The sequence below is a fragment of the Pseudonaja textilis genome, chromosome 7 (genome assembly GCF_049901715.1).
Source record: "Pseudonaja textilis isolate UNSWEBS1 chromosome 7, rPseTex1.2, whole genome shotgun sequence".
Classification (NCBI taxonomy): Eukaryota; Metazoa; Chordata; class Lepidosauria; order Squamata; family Elapidae; genus Pseudonaja; species Pseudonaja textilis.
The window spans coordinates 20662633-20682846 of NC_141996.1; the positions used below are offsets into that span (position 1 = coordinate 20662633).

General features: G+C 36.9%; 1 protein-coding gene across 30 annotated transcripts in view; it reads right to left on the reverse strand.

Annotated features, from left to right (window-relative positions):
* The window catches only part of ATP8A2 (ATPase phospholipid transporting 8A2), a 346608-nt gene that overhangs the window by 68067 nt on the left and 258327 nt on the right, over positions 1–20214 (reverse strand). For 27 of the 30 annotated variants that reach the window (XM_087937192.1, XM_026708935.2, XM_026708941.2 and 24 more), the window contains one exon: positions 17834–17941. In XM_087937192.1, coding sequence (XP_087793318.1) covers positions 17834–17941 — 108 coding nt within the window. Of the gene's footprint in view, positions 1–15759; positions 16100–17833; positions 17942–20214 lie in introns of those variants that run through there. The other 3 variants (XM_087937177.1, XM_087937179.1, XM_087937180.1) reach the window with 2 other exon arrangements.

The window sequence follows — 20214 nt, forward strand, 5'->3', positions numbered from 1 at the left end:
ATTCCTGAACTCCATCACCATATTTCCTCTTCCTGTCTGGGCACAGGATGTCATATTGTGGATTTTCTTGGTCTCCTCTACCTTATATTCCTATAGCTGGCCATATAAATTGATTTTAATAAATATGAGAAGGGATAACTCATCACTGGTTGCTCTTTTCCAATAAAGGCTATTTTCATAATTGGTCATACGGAAGTACAGCATCATCTTCTATGACTCAGTATTACTATCAAGATTTATATTCTCAGCTCCTATGTAGATTTTTAATTTGAATCATACTGTTTTGATTTGCTGTCCTTCTCTTCATTCAGTGATTGGTCTAAACTAATTCTTTTTGGACTTTGTATGAGCACATGCAAATATCCTGCCACTGTCTACTTATCTACCAATATACAACCATATTCCTTCATCTTATTGCCAATCCACTATCTCTGCAACTCTAGCTGCATCTGCCTATCTGTGATTTTTCGGCAAGAGCCAGGTTTTTACATCCACTGGCTCTGCATTCCTGCCAAAGCCCTGCCGAAACCAGAGCTGCTACAGCTGCCAGGGTTTATTTACACACATTCCTCACTTAAATTGAATTAATGAGCATAATTGAACTCAGGCAATATTCTCTGTAGTTCTTATTTCTCTTTGCTCCTTGTGACATTTCATTTCTGGGCCACGGAACTGCTCTTGTTGTCTTAAAGGGGGGAAAAAGTGATGGTATGTCTTGTATAACAAGGTATAATTGTTAAAAGTGCTTTCCATTCAAGCTATATAGCCTCTGACCAATCAATTCCATGCTTTACTGCTACTGCAGCTCTATTTATGTCTTGTGTATTTCCATTGGATGTACACCTAAGTAAATTATTGTAGAAATGCAGCTTCAAAGTTTCAGCAAACACAGAAAAGACTGAGTTCGTCAATTTGATCATTTCCAATTTTTAAATTAAGTTTAATTTAACCAGGCTGCTGATTTGTTATTGATGATCTCTACTTATCAAATGGCATATTTGCTTAAAATCAAGGATCCCGTGTCATTAAGGGCAAAACAAAGTTGTAGTCTCTCACAGATTCCAAAAGAATTTAAGCAATTTTGGTTTTCTCCACATAGCTTTTGCAGACTCTTAACCTGCATGTCTTCAAAAGTAAAGAAATTCATTTGAAGAGATAATTAAGAATAGAGTACTTCATTGGCCAAGGAATTTGTCTTGGTGTAAATATTCTCAGTATACATAAAAGATACATTTGTCAAGAGTCGAGAATCATAAGGTACAACACTTAATGATAGTCATAGATATAATAAGGATTGGGAGCGTCCTATCAAATTCTGTACCTGTCAATAGTGGTGTCCCCCAAGGCAGTGTTCTAGGACAAACTCTCTTCATACTCTACATAAATGACCTCTGTGATCATATTAAGAGCAACTGCGTTCTTTTCGCTGATGATGTAAAGCTGTTCAATACCACAGACAATACTGCTACCCTTCAAAAAGATCTTGACTATGTATCAGAATGGTGAAACAAATGGCAACTTCAAATCTCAACAAATAAATGCTCTGTCTTACATATTGGCAAAAAAAAACAGAAAATAAAATACAAGCTGAATAGTCAAGATCTTGTTGATGATCCAAGCTCTGTAAAGGACCTTGGAATACTCACCTCTAATGATCTAAGTGTTAGAGCCCACTGTAACTACATAGCCAAAAAGGCATTAAGAGTTGTTAACCTAATCCTACGTAGCTTTTTCTCTGGTAATATCACACTACTAACTAGAGCATACAAAACATTTGCTAGACCAATACTTGAATACAGTTCATCAGTCTGGAACCCACATTACATATCTGATATTAGCACAATTGAGAAAGTCCAGAAATATTTCACAAGGAGAGTTCTCCACTCCTCTACTCGTTGTAGAATACCTTATGCCACCAGACTTGAAATTCTAGAACTAGAAAACCTTGAATTATGCTGTTTTCGGTCTGATTTAAGCATGGTATATAAAATCATACATTGCATTGTCCTACCTGTCAATGAATACTTCAGCTTCAACCATAACAACACAAGAGCACACAATAGATACAAACTCAAGGTTAACCGCACCAAGCTTGATTGCAGGAAATACGACTTCAGCAACAGAGTGATCAATATCTGGAATACTCTACCCGACTCTGTAGTTTCTTCCCCAAACCCCAAAAACTTTAACCTTAGACTGTCTACTATTGACCTCACCCCTTTCCTAAGAGGTCTGTAGGGGGCGTGCATAAGCGCACCAACGTGCCTACCGTCCCTGTCCTATTGTTTCTTTTATTTTTCTTTTATTTTTCTTATATGTACCCATTTCATGTATTCATAACTATGTATACACTTTTACTTATTATCTTGTAAACAATTAACAAATCAAATCAAATAAATAAATAAATAAATAAGCAATCAAAACATACTAGGAAACAGTCAATATAAATCATAAGGATACAAGCAACAAAGCAACAAAGTTACAGTCATACAGTCACAAGTGGGAGGGGATGGGTGATAAGGAGTGTTGAGAAGATTAACAGTAATAGTAGTGAAAACTTTGTAATAGTTGAGCCTGGTTAAGGGAATTACATAGCAGAAGACTCTACACCAGGGGTGTCAAATTCGCGGTGTCAAGTTGTCACGCGACATATTGTGACCCCCCCTTCATTAAAATGGACATGATAGTGGCATGCTACACTCAGGCCCATGGGCTGCTCTACCCTCTGTTCATCCAATGAGTGAAGATTTTTTTTGCATTTGCTGTCAATGGGTATGTTTGAACTCATTATTGGACCACAAGAACTCCTGTGTTCTATATATTTATAGAGTCGGTCAAATGTTTACAACAGGAGAAGATTATGAATGTAAGATTTACACCACCACTCTCCTCCATTCAATAAAATCAAGATTGATTTGCCAAGCTGGACCAGAAGCTTTTTAATTAAAATAATATTGTGGTAACATCATTTCTGTGAAAAGTACATTCTTAGTTTAGAATTCAAACTTTAGTCAGTCTAAAGCAGTTCTGGATCTTTAACTGATCCAACTCAGAAGTATCCATTATTTTCTTTCTAATAAATTTGTATAGATCCATGTTCTGTATCTGGTTACCTCCATGGGCCACAGATTCTTAACCTTTCTGTTTATATTTTGCTTTCCTTGTAGTTCTCTGCCAACTTAACTGACTCACTTGAAAAAATGATGTATTTTCCCTGGTTTAACTTACTGCAGTAAATTTCAAGAATAATTTGACTAAATCTATTAATAACCAGCCCTGTAAATTTGCAAGATATTTATTACTAAATTAGTATCTTTCCTTTTCACCAGAACTATATAAGGCAATGATATTACTAAATCAATGCTTAGTTATGATAATAGGGCCAAAAACTCAAGTTCAATCTAGATAAATCAGAGCTATTATTAATACATTCTGCCCAGAAGAATGGTGCTCAATCTGTTTTGAATTGGGCTGAAACCACTTCTAGTTCATAGCTTCTTGGGGATTCTTCAGGAACAATGTTTGACATTAAAGGCACAAGAAATATCTGGGGCAAGATGCAGCTTTTGCCAACATAGATTGGTGCATCAGCTGGATAGATAGCTTCATTGCAGTAACCCACGCACAATAATTCTTCTATAGAATTATATTGTTATAATTCTATAGTGTTATATGAAGGAATGCCTTTGAACACAATTAACACAAAATGCTGAGGTAAAAGTATTGAAATGGATGAGATGAACACAGTTCATGTGGATCACAGTGAATCAAACAAAAGGTGCTTGTTTTATCATAGAAAAGCTTTTAAAAAGTCTTAGAACCACAGCATTTGACTTGAAGGTTCTTCAGAGATTCCAGGGGCCTTCTTAAACTAATGCAGTGTTTTTCAGTCTCAGCAATTTCAAGAAATATGGTCTTCAACTGCCAGAATTCCTCATCCTGGCTCAGGAATTCTGGGAGTTGAAGTCCATACTTTTTAAACAGCTGAGATTGAGAAATACTGGGTTAAGGCATGGCAAACAGCTGCTCAAAAGCTAGACTTCTCAATAGTTAACCCAAATTTTGGAATGCCCTCTCAGGGAGATTTGTTTATCTATGTTTTTTAATATCTTCTCATACCATGCAAAATAGTTTTATTCTCCAGGATTTTTGTAATAATGCTGCTCTGGCTGTGATGTTTAACTTCTGTTGCTCATTATTTCTAAGTTGTTCCTTTATATTTTACTCCCTTCTTTTTTTATCTTTGCGCTAAAGTGGGATCAGGAAACCTCAGATTTAAGTCCACCCTCTGTCATGGAAACTCACTGGACGATTTTGGTCCTATCACTTGCTCTAAGCTCCATGGGATGAGGGAGGAAATGCTATTGGCATGGGGGAAAGGCAGAATGTACACATAACAAACAAATAAATACATTAGATTGTGTTAATTGTGTTATTCTGAAAACCATTTTGAGATTTGTTTTTTTTTAAACAATCAGGACAGATACATTTTTGGGTGGGTGGAGGTTATTGTTTTGACTCTTTGTATATTGGGTTTTTATATTTTGTAAGCCTCCTAGAATCACTGAAAGTGAGTGGCCAGCCATATATATTCTTTAAATTAATAAATAAAATATGTTCATATAATTATGATGCTCTCTAAACACTGGAAAGATAGATAAAGAGGACAATTACCCCCATTTCCAGTTTATGTGATTCCCATCAGCATCTGGCTTGTCACCGTGGGAAACCGGATGCTGGATTAGATAAACCTTTGGTCTTCTTAGAGACTATTTAATCTTCAGACAGCTATGTGATAGGCACCTGCCTTCTCATTAGGAGTCACATAAGCCACATGCCTATACAGGCTGTTGGTTGAAGACTGACTGTTTCCTCAGCTTATCTCCGGCCTGCAAACATTTGTGATCAGACCACACTCAGCAGAGCTGAAATGGGCAAGTTCAGGATCACCGAAGGCAGGAATTCAAACAAATGGAGGTGACAACACTGATGTTAGCCAGCTCTGTACAAGACCATTCTTTCTTCCCGCTCTTCTGGCTTTGGGTAGTATAAAAGAAAAAAGGATCAGCAGTCCAGAAAATAGAACTATACATTCACTTCAGCCAGTAACACAGAATAGTTTTACTTTAGAAGCAGTCAGTAGCTGTCACACTTAAAAATTCCTGGGTTGCTTCCCATTTGCCAGGAAAATGTAACTGAAGGTTACAATATAACTTTTCAATATAAGGCCACAAAATGAAAAGGCCAGTAATGCCCACTCCTTTGATTCCTAGAAAGGACAGCATAGCAGATATTTCTTGACTAGGTTTAGTTTTAATTTTTGCAATTTATTGCAGTGCATTTGCTAAAAATAGCACAGCCATAACAAGCTTTCCACCATCCACAATGATAAGTTCATTTTTTTAAAAAACTGAGATCAACCATTTATCATGACAGCAAATTGCTTAAAGATAACAAAGGATTTAAAAATAACAACATAAATAATAAAATCATGGTCTGCAAAATAGTTTAGGAATGGGCAAAGCCCTAACTCTTTTGATTCCTTGTTCCAGCCAAAGCTGCTACTGCTTCTTTTGGTTAAGTCCAGCTCACAGCTTGAAAAACCACCGAATTCACTTCTGTATCTCTGCAAAGGCTTTCACTCTTTGTTATGTTATGCCTTCCATCTGCCTGGAGTGCAGTCCAAGAAACATTGGAAAGGCACATCAAACAGAGCAATGGACCATAAACAGTGAAAGCGAATAAGATTGGCACTGGAATTCTTATGCTGGTAGACAGGAATCTGATTTCTGACTTAATATGTGAATGAAGGATTTTTCGCCAAACTAACTAGCAATAGCAATAGCACTTAGAGTTAGACTTATATACCACTTCACGGTGCTCTCTAAGTGGTTTACGGAGTCAGCATATTTCCCTAACAATCTGGGTCCTCATTTTACCAACCTCGGAATGATGGAAGGCTGAGTCAACCTTGAGTCTGGTGAGATTCAAACTGCCAAATTGCAGGCAGCCTGTAAAACTGTTTTCACATTTTTATGTAAAAATTGAAAACCCCAAATTGATTATTGAAAACCTCAAGAATGAAATGAGTACAGGCAGTGATGGGATTCAAATAATTTAACAACTGGTTTGCCCAGGATCAAGCTGGTTATTGTGGGTGGCATGGCCCATCCCCCATCTTGCAGCTCCACCGCACATGCAGGACGAGTCTTCCGTGATGGCAAACCTGACCCTGGGCAAACCGGTTGTTAAATTACCCTCCTGCTATCAAAGTGGATTCTGGGCACTGCACTGCAATGGAGAAACAGGAAACGGAGTGGCCGGCATGAGGGAAGGAGGAGGAGCGGGGAGAACAAAGAGGGAAAGCGGCTTCTTCTTTCCTCGTGCCGACTGCTCCGTTGCCCATTTCTCCATTGCAGCGCAGTGTCCAAGATTCACTTTGATGGAAGGGGCGGAAATTTAACAACTGGTCTGAATGGATGTGAACCAACTGAATCCCACCACTGTGTACAGGTACCAGTAGTTCTCAACTTATAACCAGTATTTTAATGACCATTTGTAGCTACAACAGCATTAAAAAGGGGGATTTAAGATTGGTCCTTGCATTTATGACTATCACAACATCCTCATGATCAAAATTTGGGCGGTTGGCTACTGGCATGTATTCATGACAGTTGCAGCATCCTGGGTCATGTGACTGCCATTTGCAATCTTCCCAAGAGGCTTCCAACAGGCAAAACCAGTAGGGGAAATTGAATTTGCTTAACAACTGTGTGAGTCACTTAACAACTACAACAATTCACTTAACCATGGCAAAACAGATTGTAAAATTGGGTGCAACTCACTTAACAACTGCTTTGTTTAGCAACAAAAACTGTGGTTGTAAATGGAGGACCAGCTGTAGGTGACATATACATTTTTTTTGTAAAGAAATAAGTAAGCAAATAAAGTCAATACTGTGGTGTAAAATGTGAGAGATTAGACACAAATTACAATTGGAACAGTCAGTTCTCTAAGCATACCCGAGGAAATAATAAAAGTATGAGGAAATAAAAAGAAAAAAAATATAAAGGTGTTGAGAAAAATATGAGGACTTGGTGTAGCCTAGTGATGTGAAAAATAGTAGAATACTAAGCATAAGATATTAAGGCCAAGAAAATGGTTTTTGATTCAGTGAAGTTTTGATCGAATTGCCCCACTGAATCAGATTAGTGAACTGAAGCAGAAACCTACTTTGAAGCAGCAAATTGAGTCAGGGGGCTTTGAAGCTTCCCTAGGCTCATGGATAGTTACTGTATACACAGAAGTCGCCTATATTAGGTATGATGTCTCACTGCACAATCCTGTTTCTGCTCGCTCTGCTAATTAATTAACTGATTAATATAGCAAACTGTACAGACAACAAGTCTTGGCAGAAGTGAGGGAATCCTTTCCAGGAAGGACCAAGCTTACTAACCCTTCTGGTGGTCATCCCAAAACAGTAATCAGAATCAGCAAATCACACAAGCTGAAAGATACAGTATATGTCAGTGATGATTCCTCAGTGTGAAGACTGGCACTCCAGAAAAACAATTTTCCAGTGTCTCTTCCCACCTCATTTCCAAGGATAGAGTTCAAGGAAAATGGCACCTTGGGTCTTAGTATGATAAACTTGCCGGAAGCAGTAGTTATTGCGTATCAGTGTTCTCATTCTTTGGGTAGTATATTCAGACAATTGTTCACACTGAGGTTTTAGTCTCTTTATAGCAGGGGTGTCAAACTCATGTCATCACGGCGATGTCACATGATATCGGTACTTTTTTCCCCTTTGCTTAACCAGGCATGGGCGTGGCCAGTGCATGATGCATCCGGCCCATGGGCTGGGAGTTTGATACCCTGCTTTATAGCAATAGAAGTAAGATTTATATATCGCTTCACAGTTCTTTACAGCCCTCTCTAAGCAGTTCACAGAGTCAGTATATTGCCCCCAACTATCTGGGTCCTTATTTTACCGACCTCGGAAGGATGGAAGGCTGAGTGCTTCATCATTGGAGGTTTCTAAGAAGATTCGAACTGTCAAATTGCAGGCAGCCGACAGTCAGCAAGAAGTATCAATGAATACTTCAGCTTCAACCATAACAACACAAGAGCACACAACAGATACAAACTCAAGGTTAACCGCACCAAGCTTGATTGCAGGAAATACGACTTCAGCACAGAGTGATCAATGTCTGGAATACTCTACCTGACTCTGTAGTTTCTTCCCCAAACCCCAAAAACTTTAACCTTAGACTGTCTACTATTGACCTCACCCCTTTCCTAAGAGGTCTGTAGGGGGCGTGCATAAGCGCACCAACGTGCCTACCGTCCCTGTCCTATTGTTTCTTTTATTTTTCTTTTATTTTTCTTATATGTACCCATTTCATGTATTCATAACTATGTATACACTTATACTTATTATCTTGTAAACAATTGACAAATAAAATAAAATAAAAAATAAAATAAAGTAGCCTGCAGTACTGCACTCTAACCACTGCGCCCCCACGACTCTTATAGTACATTTAACCAACTAACTCTTTGGAACTATGCAGTTCAGGCAATGTATGAGTGAATATTGAGGCTCAGTAAGACCAGATTTTTTAAAAAGATATATAATGTAATCCCATCATCAACACTGAAGAGAGAAGTTAAAGAATAAAAATTTGATGAAATTTGGTGAAATTTGATGCTGGTGGTTTCAACAGTAGGGTCCAAGTAGGATTACTAAAATTGTACTGTTAAATTTCCAGTTATTTGGAAGGCATAGAGTTGTGGAAAATTAAAACTGGAGGTCTATCTAATCTTGCTCCTCACAAAATCCTTCTTTCGCTGATTGACTTTCTGCAATGACTCTCCCAAAAATCTCTAAACTGTAATCCTGGTAAAATATATTAATGATTAGCCACGTTTCAGGTTTGATACTATAATTGCCAGTTGGCTCTGGGACAGCAGCTGAAATAATATTGGATTTTCACAGAGGGGAAATAAGTAATCTTCTGGAAAATACAACCAGGATTGTCAATTAAACATGTAGGCTGAAAGCAATGTACAGGTAGTCCTTGACTTATAATCATTCATTTCGTGGATGTTGGCTTATGACCAATTTTCGTACTTACAACCATTGCAGCATCCCCATGGTCAGGTGATCAAAATTCAGGCACTCGACAACTGGCATGTACTTATGACAGTTGCACTGTCTCAGGGCTACGTGATCACCATTCGTAACCTTTCCAGCTAGCTTCAGACAAGAAAAATTAATGGGGGAAGCCAGACTCACTTAACGACTTCTGGGATCTGCTTAATGATGGCAAATAAGATCATAAAACGAGACACAACTCACCTAATAACTATCTTGCTTAGCAACAGAAATTTTGAGCTCCACTGTGGTCATAAGTCACTACCTATATTCAGCAAAAGTTAAAAGGCATGGCTATGTTCCAGATTATATCCCAAAATAAAATATAATAAAGTTTAATTTTAAGGCCGCTAGATGTCTTAATTTAAAAAAAAAAACAATTTCTATATATTGAATTTGAAATAACTTGCCTTATATGCCACTTTAAAAAAAATAAGGCACACAAACACAGGAAGATTTGTTATCAAGTCAGATAACTTGGCTCAGTCCATGACTGGCAGCAATTCCCAAAGAATTTCAAGTATTGGGTTGACCTGGGAGTTCTCTGCATATGAAGTGTTGGATCCTACCATGGAATAACAACATATTTCTCTGGGGTTTTTTGGATAAAGCATTATTATTTCTGTCTTATGAAAGCATATATGGTCCACAGGATCATTGAGACACAACATTAGTAAGTAAATAAAACAAGCAAATTGGTGAATTTGCGTGTGGACTGAAACAACATCGTCCCTAAACACTACCTTTTGAGAACATCTAGATGAAAGGAGTCATCTTCACATGTGAAAGCCGTCTAAAAATTGCTTTTGGGAAAATGTGGAAGCTTAAATCCAAGTTCTCTTCATGAACATGTGCTTTTGTTTCTGCTGTTCTGCTTTCTGTTTGAAAATGTACAGAAAACTGAATCCATAACAAAAATGCTTAAAAAGTAGACCTTTGACCACTTGTTTAGTGGTGGAAAATTTGAGTGATGCATATGATCAAATGAAGGATCAAATAAAAATAAACCTTTCTCAGACAAGACAAAGCAACAGGTCCCTTGGGGTCAAAATCAATGAATATTTCATCTTGCAGTCTAACCACAGCAGAATATTTGAGATCTTACCAAGCACTTTTTTTAAAAAAAAAGGAAGATGGTGAGATTGCTATGCAATACAAATCACCCTTGTGCCTTGAAAGCTGAATGCAACAAAATCTGAGAACTTTATACTAAGATAAAGAATTCTCTCCCCACACCCAACTGGAAGATACCAATGGTCCATTCTGTTTCCTGTCTTCAAATATGGCCTTTACTTCGAAGTCTGCCCCTCCTGGGAGAAGCACTTGTGTTGCTACTATAGGTAATCCTCAACTTACAACAGTTATTTTAATAGAAACTTTAGTTCAAAGTTACAACGGCACTGAAAAAAAGTGACTTATGGCAGTTTTTCACATTTAATGACCATCATAGCATTCCCATGGTCACGTGATCAAAATTTGGACCTTTGGCAACTGATTCATATTTATGACGGTCACAGTGTCCTGGGATCATGTGATCACCTTTTGCAACCTTCTGACAAGCCAAGTCAATGGGGAAGCCGGATTTACTTAACAACCGGGTTACTGATTTAACAACTGCAGTGATTCACTTAACAACTGTGGCAACAAAGTTGTAAAATGGGGCAAAACTCACTTAACAACTGTCTTGCTTGGCAACAGAAATTTGGGGCTCAATTGTGGTCATAAGTCGAGGACTTAACAATGATGGTTGGGGGGGGGGGAATGGGATTCTTATCTGATTTGGGAAACTTCTTTAAAGAAGTGTTTTGTAATCTTGGTAACTTGAATATGGCCAGGGAAAGCTGAAGTTCCCATCTTAAAGTTATCAAAGGTGAGAAGCATTTCATTAAAGGTGCAAACCTTGAAGCTGGTAACCCTTGTTCACATTTCAGCATTTAGCTCAGTATCCCCTTCTATTCATTTAATGTGGAGATCAATTGAACCCGTTCTCACATCTTTCAAATACAGAAGTTAAGGAATATACAGTACTTATTATGTAGTTATAATCACCAATCATGAGTCCAAGAGTTTGTTTATATCAGGCATGAGCATCTTTTAACTGATAAGCACCATGTCAGTAAAAATGAGTGGGGCTCCTATCACCTAGATAGGCAGGATCATATTTCGGTGACAATTTGAGGACTCTTCTTTGAAACAATGCAGTCAAAAGACGAACAGCGGTTCAAGCATTTCATATTGACTCATCAATACCTACATTACAATAACACAGTTGAAAATTGATCTCAAATATAAAATCTAGCAAGAGCATTCAATAAGCCTCTAGCGCATGCAAAAAAGCAACCAATGACAAGCCTTACACCCACAGGAGGCACAGATTGACATAAAAACAACCAATGAATCTTCTTTTCTTTTTTCAACTAATGATACATACCTACGAATGCTCATTTAATATAATTCTCATCACTGGTGGGATTCAAACATTTTTACTACCGGTTCTGTGGGTGTGGCTTGGTGGGTGTGGCTTGGTGGGCATGGCAGGGGAAGGTTACTGCAAAATCCCATTCCCTCCCCACCCCACTAACCTGCTTTCCAGCTCCGTTCTCCTGTGGAGGGCAACACAAGAAGTCCCAGCCGATCAGCTGAGACTCAGAAGGCAGAGAAGAGATGGGGGTGGGGCCAGTCAGAGGTGGTATTTGCCGGTTCTCCAGAACTACTCAAAATTTCTGCTACCGGTTCTCCAGAACTGGTCAGAACCTGCTGACTACCACCTCTGATTCTCATGTTATAAAATGGAAGGAATCTGGGCAGCCAGCTTTTACTAATCAAAATTCTAGGAGACTTAAGGGTCACAGACACCTAGTTTATATGTATGTTTAGGTCTATGCATTATTAAGGCATATGGATTTTTTTTGAGCAGCACTACGTTCTATAAACATGCAACAATTCCTCCTTTGAGATGAAGTTCACACCTGTCAACTTCATGTTCCTGTCATTTTACTGGTAATAATACAGAGCTCTCTCTCTCTCTCTCTCTCTCCCTCTCTGTTTGTGTCTGTGTATGTGCGCGCGAGCGTAAGATCAAAGAGTATTAAGTAACATGCTTGAAGCAGAAAACATTTTGTAGAATATTCACACAGAAACTAAATGCTTCTGTGTAATTTCTTTATACAGAGATCTGAATGTTATGCCAGAGCAGATGTTTAACCACAAGTGTGACACAATCATATATATTTTCCTTATAACTACAACAAAATTAGGACTGAGCTCAAATTACTTGAAGGCTTCCACAACTGTTTCAGTCATTGTTAAAAAAAAAATCTTGCTTCAGACAATTTTAATGTAGCTGAAGAAATGTTGGCTATTCATTTATATGAATATGTTCAGACAGTCCTGAATGACATTATTACATAAGGAAATCTCATTGGCTAATTAATTGTTCACCGTGTTATATTATTTAATTGGAACTATTCTTGCTACTCCAGTAATCATTCAGATCTACAAACTTAAATACTTTGGTTAGTTTTTAATTGTAATTGAACTGGATCAAATCCTGATTTTATTCTGATTTTTGTTGAGAAATAAGACTGGTATGCATAAACAAAGGAATCAGTTTCTGGTTAAATGAGAACACAAAGATATATTATTTAATTTGTGAGATATAAAAACAAGTAGAGCTAACTAATAACTTAAATGGCAAATCTAATTTTCAGAAATAAGTCCGGTAAAGTATTAAAACCTTATAATATTTTAAAAATCTCAATTTCTAACATGTGGATTTAAAACTTGCATACTTATTAATACAGCATATTAGCCAATACATTTGAGCTTATCATATAGGCCTACGAAAAAGGCATTTAATTGCTTTTGCATGATGCTTCTAATCAATTTCAGCCTAATTTATGGAAATCTGAATTAAAATCATGACGCCAAGAATGTATTGAGGATGCTGTGGAATAATATCTAAGGACTTAGTTGTTTCTCTGCCAATCACAGGCATCCTGGCAAATCCTGTTTTGCCAGCTGTCATTCTTTCTTCTCACCCTAGAAATCTGTTCATGCCAATTGTTTAAAACCCAATTATCCCCTTTCTTAAACCAGAGCACAAATGCAATATTTATTAGATCATTACCAGCTTTGACAGAAAATGGTGAGTATAGTTCCCTTGTTTAACAAAAGTAATTACTAACTTCAGAACTGATAAGTAACATTTAAAATGTCCTTTTTTTGGTTGGTTATTATTTTGCTTCTTTTCAAAAGGAGAGATATATTTTCTAAAAATAAAATTGTTAACTTTCTTGGTTTTATATTTCTTCTTTGCCCTCTTAGGAGCAGTACTCAGTTTTCACTGCTAATCAGTGGTGGGATTCAATTTTTTTTACTACCAGTTCTGTGGGTGTGGCTTGGTGGGCGTGGCAGGGGAAGGGTAGTGTAAAATCTCCAGTCAGAGGTGGTATTTGCTGTTCTCTGAACTACCCAAAATTTCCACTACTGGTTCTCCAGAACTGGTCAGAACCTGCTGAATACCACCTCTGCTGCTAATTGATTTCAATCTCTATCCCTTCTCTGATCAGAATATTTGCATAAGATGTATAGGGAAGAAACAATTAATAGAGAAGAAGCTGCTTTATAATGAGATTGACAACTGCCCCTTCTAATTTATTACACCCTACATTCAGCAGTCATGGTTCTTTGAATCTTTGATACCTTGCTTGGAAAGATCAGCAGCTTAACTATAACTTCGGAAGACAAACCATGTGCTGTATTACCAAGCTACTGACTGTGAATGAATGGTCCATATATTCATTCATAATAGATGTCCTCTATTACTCCATCTATCTTCTCAGCTGCACAGACGCACTGCAGCGTTGAGCACTGTTGAATCCATGGACCATCTATTTCTCTTTTCTTCCTCTCCACAGTATGCCTCTCCAACATTTTCACCCCACGGACTGTTTCCATATGTGTACAGCAAAAATAGGCTAACAGTAGTCACTCATATGCTGAGTAATTCTTACACCTGAAAAGTGTTATGGAAAGGAAAACAAAGCTTGGATCCAACTCCAAAGAAAAAGAAATTGCTCCTATGATGGACAATTGTAGAAATGGGATTGTAGAGAGGAAGAACCAGCAAGGACCTTAATTTAGGAAGAAGGTTGGGGATTTCACAATGGTTTAATTCAGACATCACCAAAGTGAAATTCTGTGCTCTTCTCCACTGCCATGAATTGCTTAGCATATATGATGATATTACAATCTGCTGCTAACATATTTGTCCCTGCACTATCTGAGTTGGTAAGAAAAGACCAGGAACACAGATTTGGAACTTTTCTTCTCTCTGGAAAATATTATAAAACTGGGAAAGGAGACTCAGGCTTATGTGCACTCTAGAAACTTCTTTGGAGCTTGGATTTCATTTTGAAATATTTTATTTTATTCATAAAAACATTTCCCTTCTGTTATGAAAAGCAAGATACAAATGGGGCAAACATATATGTTGCAACTATTTCATCTACTAACAGAAAGCACAATTATTTTATCACAATGGGCACAGACTGATTTTATTTTCTTATGTACTCTTTTTTAAAAAAATCTTCTTTTAAAAAAATACCTCCTTATTTTTCTTGTTCCCATTGGGCACTTGAGTGGTTCTGACAGGATCATTATTTTGCCCTATTCTCCAAAGACTGAAATTGTGACATTGAAGGGAAAAAAAATCACCACCTGGAACTGAATAGATATTGAAAGAACAAACCCAAAATCTCATCAACATTCTAAGAGTTAACAATAAATGACATGCGGGGCTCCCCTTCTAGTTATAATCCCCAATAATTTATTTTTCAGGTATATTTCCTTTCATTTCCACAAGCCCAAGAAAAAGAATACTCAAAATCCTGAGGAAATATATAATATGCCTTGCAAAAACTTTTGGTTTACAAATGGTGTTTTGTAAAAGAAACCACTAACTAGGAAACCTGCTAAGGAGAATATTCATGTACAATCAAATTTCGGTCACAAATGCATGCCAATGACTTGGAGTGGGTGATCTGTCAAGATCAATCTTGCTCAGTTTCTCTTTTTCTAGCTTTCGGTTACTTCCATCCCATTACATATCATTTGGCAGTTTGTATGTAAAATGTCAACATAAAATTTTGCACATCTTTTCATAAACTTTTTTCTAAGGACACATTTCTGTGCAATTCCCCCCCCCACCAACATTCTTATATGTCACCTTTACCAAACTATTAATTTTTGTATGGGTTTTCCCCTTATGTATGCGTTTACACTTTGCTCTTGTTGCTGTTTACAACTCATATTGCAAAATGTAGGAACGTTTGCCAAATTGTGTTCAGTGCACGTTAATTTCAGAAAGTTTGTAAATTCACAATAAAATGCAACACAATTTGTCCCCAGCCCTAATGATAAATTAAACACGTGTATCCAAAGAATGATGTACACAGTACACAGGAATTACCTCCCTCTTGTTCCTTGCACTGTTAATATTTTTGACTGAAACTCGAGTTTTTGCAGAAGAAAATATGTAATAATATAAAATGTATATTATACATAATGATGTTTTAAAATATATGAGTATTTATAAGCACTTTGCCTTGGGACTTGTGTTTGTGTTTATTTATTTCCAGTTTATTGATGATTATTAAAGTGATATTTAAATATTTACTCAAATAAAAAACATATGTGACTGAATGTACAACAATTCCGAATGCAAAACAATAAATGGGAGACACAACTGCTGGAGAAGTCTCATGAACAGCAGCACATTCTGAAAATAAGCCTTTCCACTGAGAAAAACATTTTTGTTTTTTGTTCTACCCAAATGTAGGCAATTTTAATTCAGCTTTAATTCAACATTCCCAGAGGGGGCAATTCTGTTCCAAAGGTTCCCATATGGTCTTCTAGCATCGTTTTGCTGTGTACTCTGGCATCCTAGAGTAAGTGTAACATACAAAGGTTTAAAAAGGAAACTCTTAGCTAGCCTAAAAGAAAGAGAGATACAATCCTTGTCCCAGGAAATCATGGCAAAATCCCAGTTCAATCTATTCCTCACTGTATCAACTCTAACCTTTTCCTCCATTGTTGAATGCAACTCCCTATCCACCAAAATATTCCTCACTGCAAGTAAAGAAAACTAATTTAATAATTTAAATATCATGCTAAGCTGGTTTGCTAAAAATTCCTGTAACTAATTAATTAACAAACACTTCTCTTCTTGCTAGGTGGCTTGTATGGTTTATAACTGTTTCCCAACTCTGACTTGTTACAAATAAACTTCTATGGTTTATTTAGCCAGTTCCCTGGGAAGAATGATTGAGTTCATTCATATGCAGGCACAATCATTAATATTTATTTGACTGAAAAAGCTTTGTGGCAATTTTACTAAATATATTATGTGAAGTGTGGCTTTCACTTATTGACTGGAGTCACACAACACACTATACCACACGAAAGCGAGAAACTTAGAAACTTAATAGCTTGTGGTTCCTGGTGTTATAGAAACCAAGCCATCACGTTAAACCATAATATGTGTTTTTATTCACCACTATTATATTTCTTATGTGAGCCCATAGAAAAGCTGAATCCCCCAACATTTAGATAGCAATAAACTTTATTTGGATTAAAGTCCCAGTGTTTACATTTTATGCAATTATCTATTTTTTAAAGCAGCATTTTCCACTATTGAGAATGTTTTAAACAAAATGAAAATAAGCTTTCAATAGATTTTTTTTCTTAAAATCAACCAATCCACGGGTTTACATGGGATAGTTTTGGGGGACCAAAACTCCTTGATCTTTGATTTTTCACAGCAAATGTGAAACAAACAAGTGGCAACTTCAAATCTCAACCAACAAATGCTCTGTCTTACACACTGGCAAAAAAAACAAACAGAAAATAAAATACAAGCTGGATGGACACAACCTTGTAGATGACTCTCACTCTGCCAAGGACCTTGGAGTACTCATCTCTAATGATCTAAGAGCCCACTGTAACAACATTGCTAAAAAGGCATTAAGAGTTGTTAACCTAATCTTGTATAGCTTCTTCTCTGGTAATATTGTACTGTTAACTGCTAGAATTGCTAGACCAATTCTCAAATACAGCTCATCTGTCTGGATCCCGCATTGCATATCAGACATTATTACAATTGAGAGAGTCCAGAGATATTTCATGAGAACAGTCCTCCACTCTTCTGCTTGCAACAGAATACCTTATACCACCAGACTTGAAATTTTGGGCTTAGACAACTTAGAACTACGCTGCCTTCGGTCTGACCTAAGCGTAGTAGATAAAATTATCTGCTACAATGTCCTACCTTTCAATGACTTACTTCAGCTTCAACCACAACAATACACAAACAAACAATAGATACAAACTTAAGGTAAACTCAACTGCAGAAAATACGACTTCAGCAACAAAGTTGTCAGTGCCTGGAATGCACTACCTGACTCTGTGGTTTCTTCCCTAAATCCCTAAAACTTTAACCTCAGACTGTCTACAGGTGACCTCACTCTATTCCTAAGAGGTTTGTAAGGGGCGTGCATAAGCGCACCAATGTCCTAATGTCTCCCTTTTATTCGTACCCATTTCATGTAATCGTAATCATGTTCTAAAATATCTGTTATCTAATACATGCTTGATAAATAAATAAAATAAATGACTCACCTGTCCAAGCATGTCTGGTGCTATAGGAATGACTGGCCAGATAGTAGAGTAGACACCAAAGAAGACGAGCCAGAGCAGCATGCTTCCCCAGACAGCCAAGTGACTGAACTGTAGGAGAAAAGAAACACACCATCAAGATTGAACAGGTCTTTCTTCTCCCTTGCCACTCTCATTTGTCCCCTCAACTATTATTTTACTTTGAGTCCTTTTTCCCCCATCAAAGCTTTGGCCAACCTCACTCAAGACTGACACTTGATCTTGGTTTTATGCCAGCAGCAAGATTGGTAAAACCTCTGAGAAAACTCCCATGTTGAAACTTTATGTTGTCTTGGCCAGCATGTTACCCTCTGCTATCACCCCCTCAGACTAAAAAACTATTCTTAGTATACAAAAATTCTCCACTAAATCAAAAGAGATTTTTTTTGGTCCTAACAGTGCTATAATATTTTTTAAAATCCCCTGGATTCTCCAGAAATGTGAAATATCTGGTTTTCTAGAACTGAATTCTAGAAAACGGAACGTAACACTGCAGCTTTTTCATGATTAACATATATTATAATTTCTACCAGACATCCACCTGAAGCATCTATTATCTTATATACAGTATTAAAAGGCATATTGTTTCTATGAGCTTCATTTTAATAGCTGCCTAGGCATCTCTAGACTTCTCTTGCCTTGTTCCTCACATTCATTTGGGGGAAGAATCTTACTTTTGGAATTGAATACCTGATAAGAGTATTTGACATGGGAGTGGGCAACACTGTACTTATATGTGCTTATGTGCATGTGAAGAGTTATATATTAGTTTATGATTACCACATCTTGATAAATGGAAAGAAAGCCAAAGTGAGTGAGGCCACTCCATTTTCTTACATTTCCCCCTTGTCTAGCATCACCTTTAGCACCCTGCCTTTCTCCTGGCCTAGGAAGGAAAGATTGCATTTGGTAGAAGATTGAAGAAAGGTTGTCAGTTTAAATCCTGTGACAGAAGGAAGGAAGGAAGGAAGGAAGGAAGGAAGGAAGGAAGGAAGGAAGGAAGGAAGGAAGGAAGGAAGGAAGGAAGGAAGGAAGGAATAGCTGTAAACAAGCATATATCCTTGATTGTTTGTTTGTTTCGGATTATATATAATTCTAAACCAAGAAGTCACTGACTGGCTTGCAAAACCCTTGCCAGGAACAGGATTTAAAACCATACATGAAAACAAGAAAGAAAAGAAGACGAAAAGCAAATAAACACATATCACGCTTCAAATTGGGTTTGCAACACATCCTTATTCCAAATTTTACTTTTTGAATAAAGAATTGTAATTTCAGCTCAGGAAATGTCAATAGTGAATTATGAGAAATGTCAAGGTTTCACACCAGAAAGGCAAGAACAGGTTGGCTGATAATTCTTTGTGAGTTTTAGACATGCAAACATACAAGCATGTCTATACTCATAGTTTCTTCAAATTAGATCTCTAAAGAATCAAAATGCCTGGATCAATCTTGGGAGTATTTTAAAATGGAAAGATGTGAGACAGACTAATTCTTGTGGGAGACCTCCAAAGCTTGCCAAGATTCCTTAGAACTACTGAGGTCCACTACAGACAGAATTATAGTTGTGGTTCCACATAGCACTTAATGTAGTATTGTATTTTTCCTCAAATCCATTATATAAATTGAAGGAAGTTAATTTATATAGTGAAGAAAATGTGCTTGTTCAATACAAAGACAACTGCTGAGAAGCAGCAGAAAGGAAACAGGAAAATGAAAGAATATGAATATGAGAATTAGTACTCAGGACTGACTATACTGCAGATTTGACAAACAGTATGAAAGTTAAGAAATGATAAATATAAAAATTTGTGGATTTATAGATACGTAGGTAATTAGTCTAAAATAACAAATCAAAATAAAGTAACGAAATATAGCTCTGAGACTCCCCCTTTCTGTCCTTTAAGTGATTATGGCAAAAAAAGTTTCATGTGTTATGATTGCTAATTAATTTCATAATAAATTAGCTTTGCTTTTTATATATATATATTTAGTAATACAGTTTCTTATAATTCCTGTAAGCCACCAGAGAATAGCTACTATACGGTGACCAAAATCTTGAATATACAAATCAAATTAATTCCTAAGAATGTTTTTTAATTTTGAACCTTTTCCTGCAATCTTCTGTTCAAACTAAATATAATAATAGAAAAATGTTAAAACATAAACAAAGCTCATCATCAAACAAACAACATTTTCACAGGGAAATTTTAATTCTGGCAATGCGATTCAGGGGCTGAAAATTTAGGGCTCTCTAGATGTTTTAAACAACTTCAACGGTCCCTGTTAGTTGACATGCTGATGGAAACTTTTGAGAATTGTAGTCCAATATCTATGAATAGTTC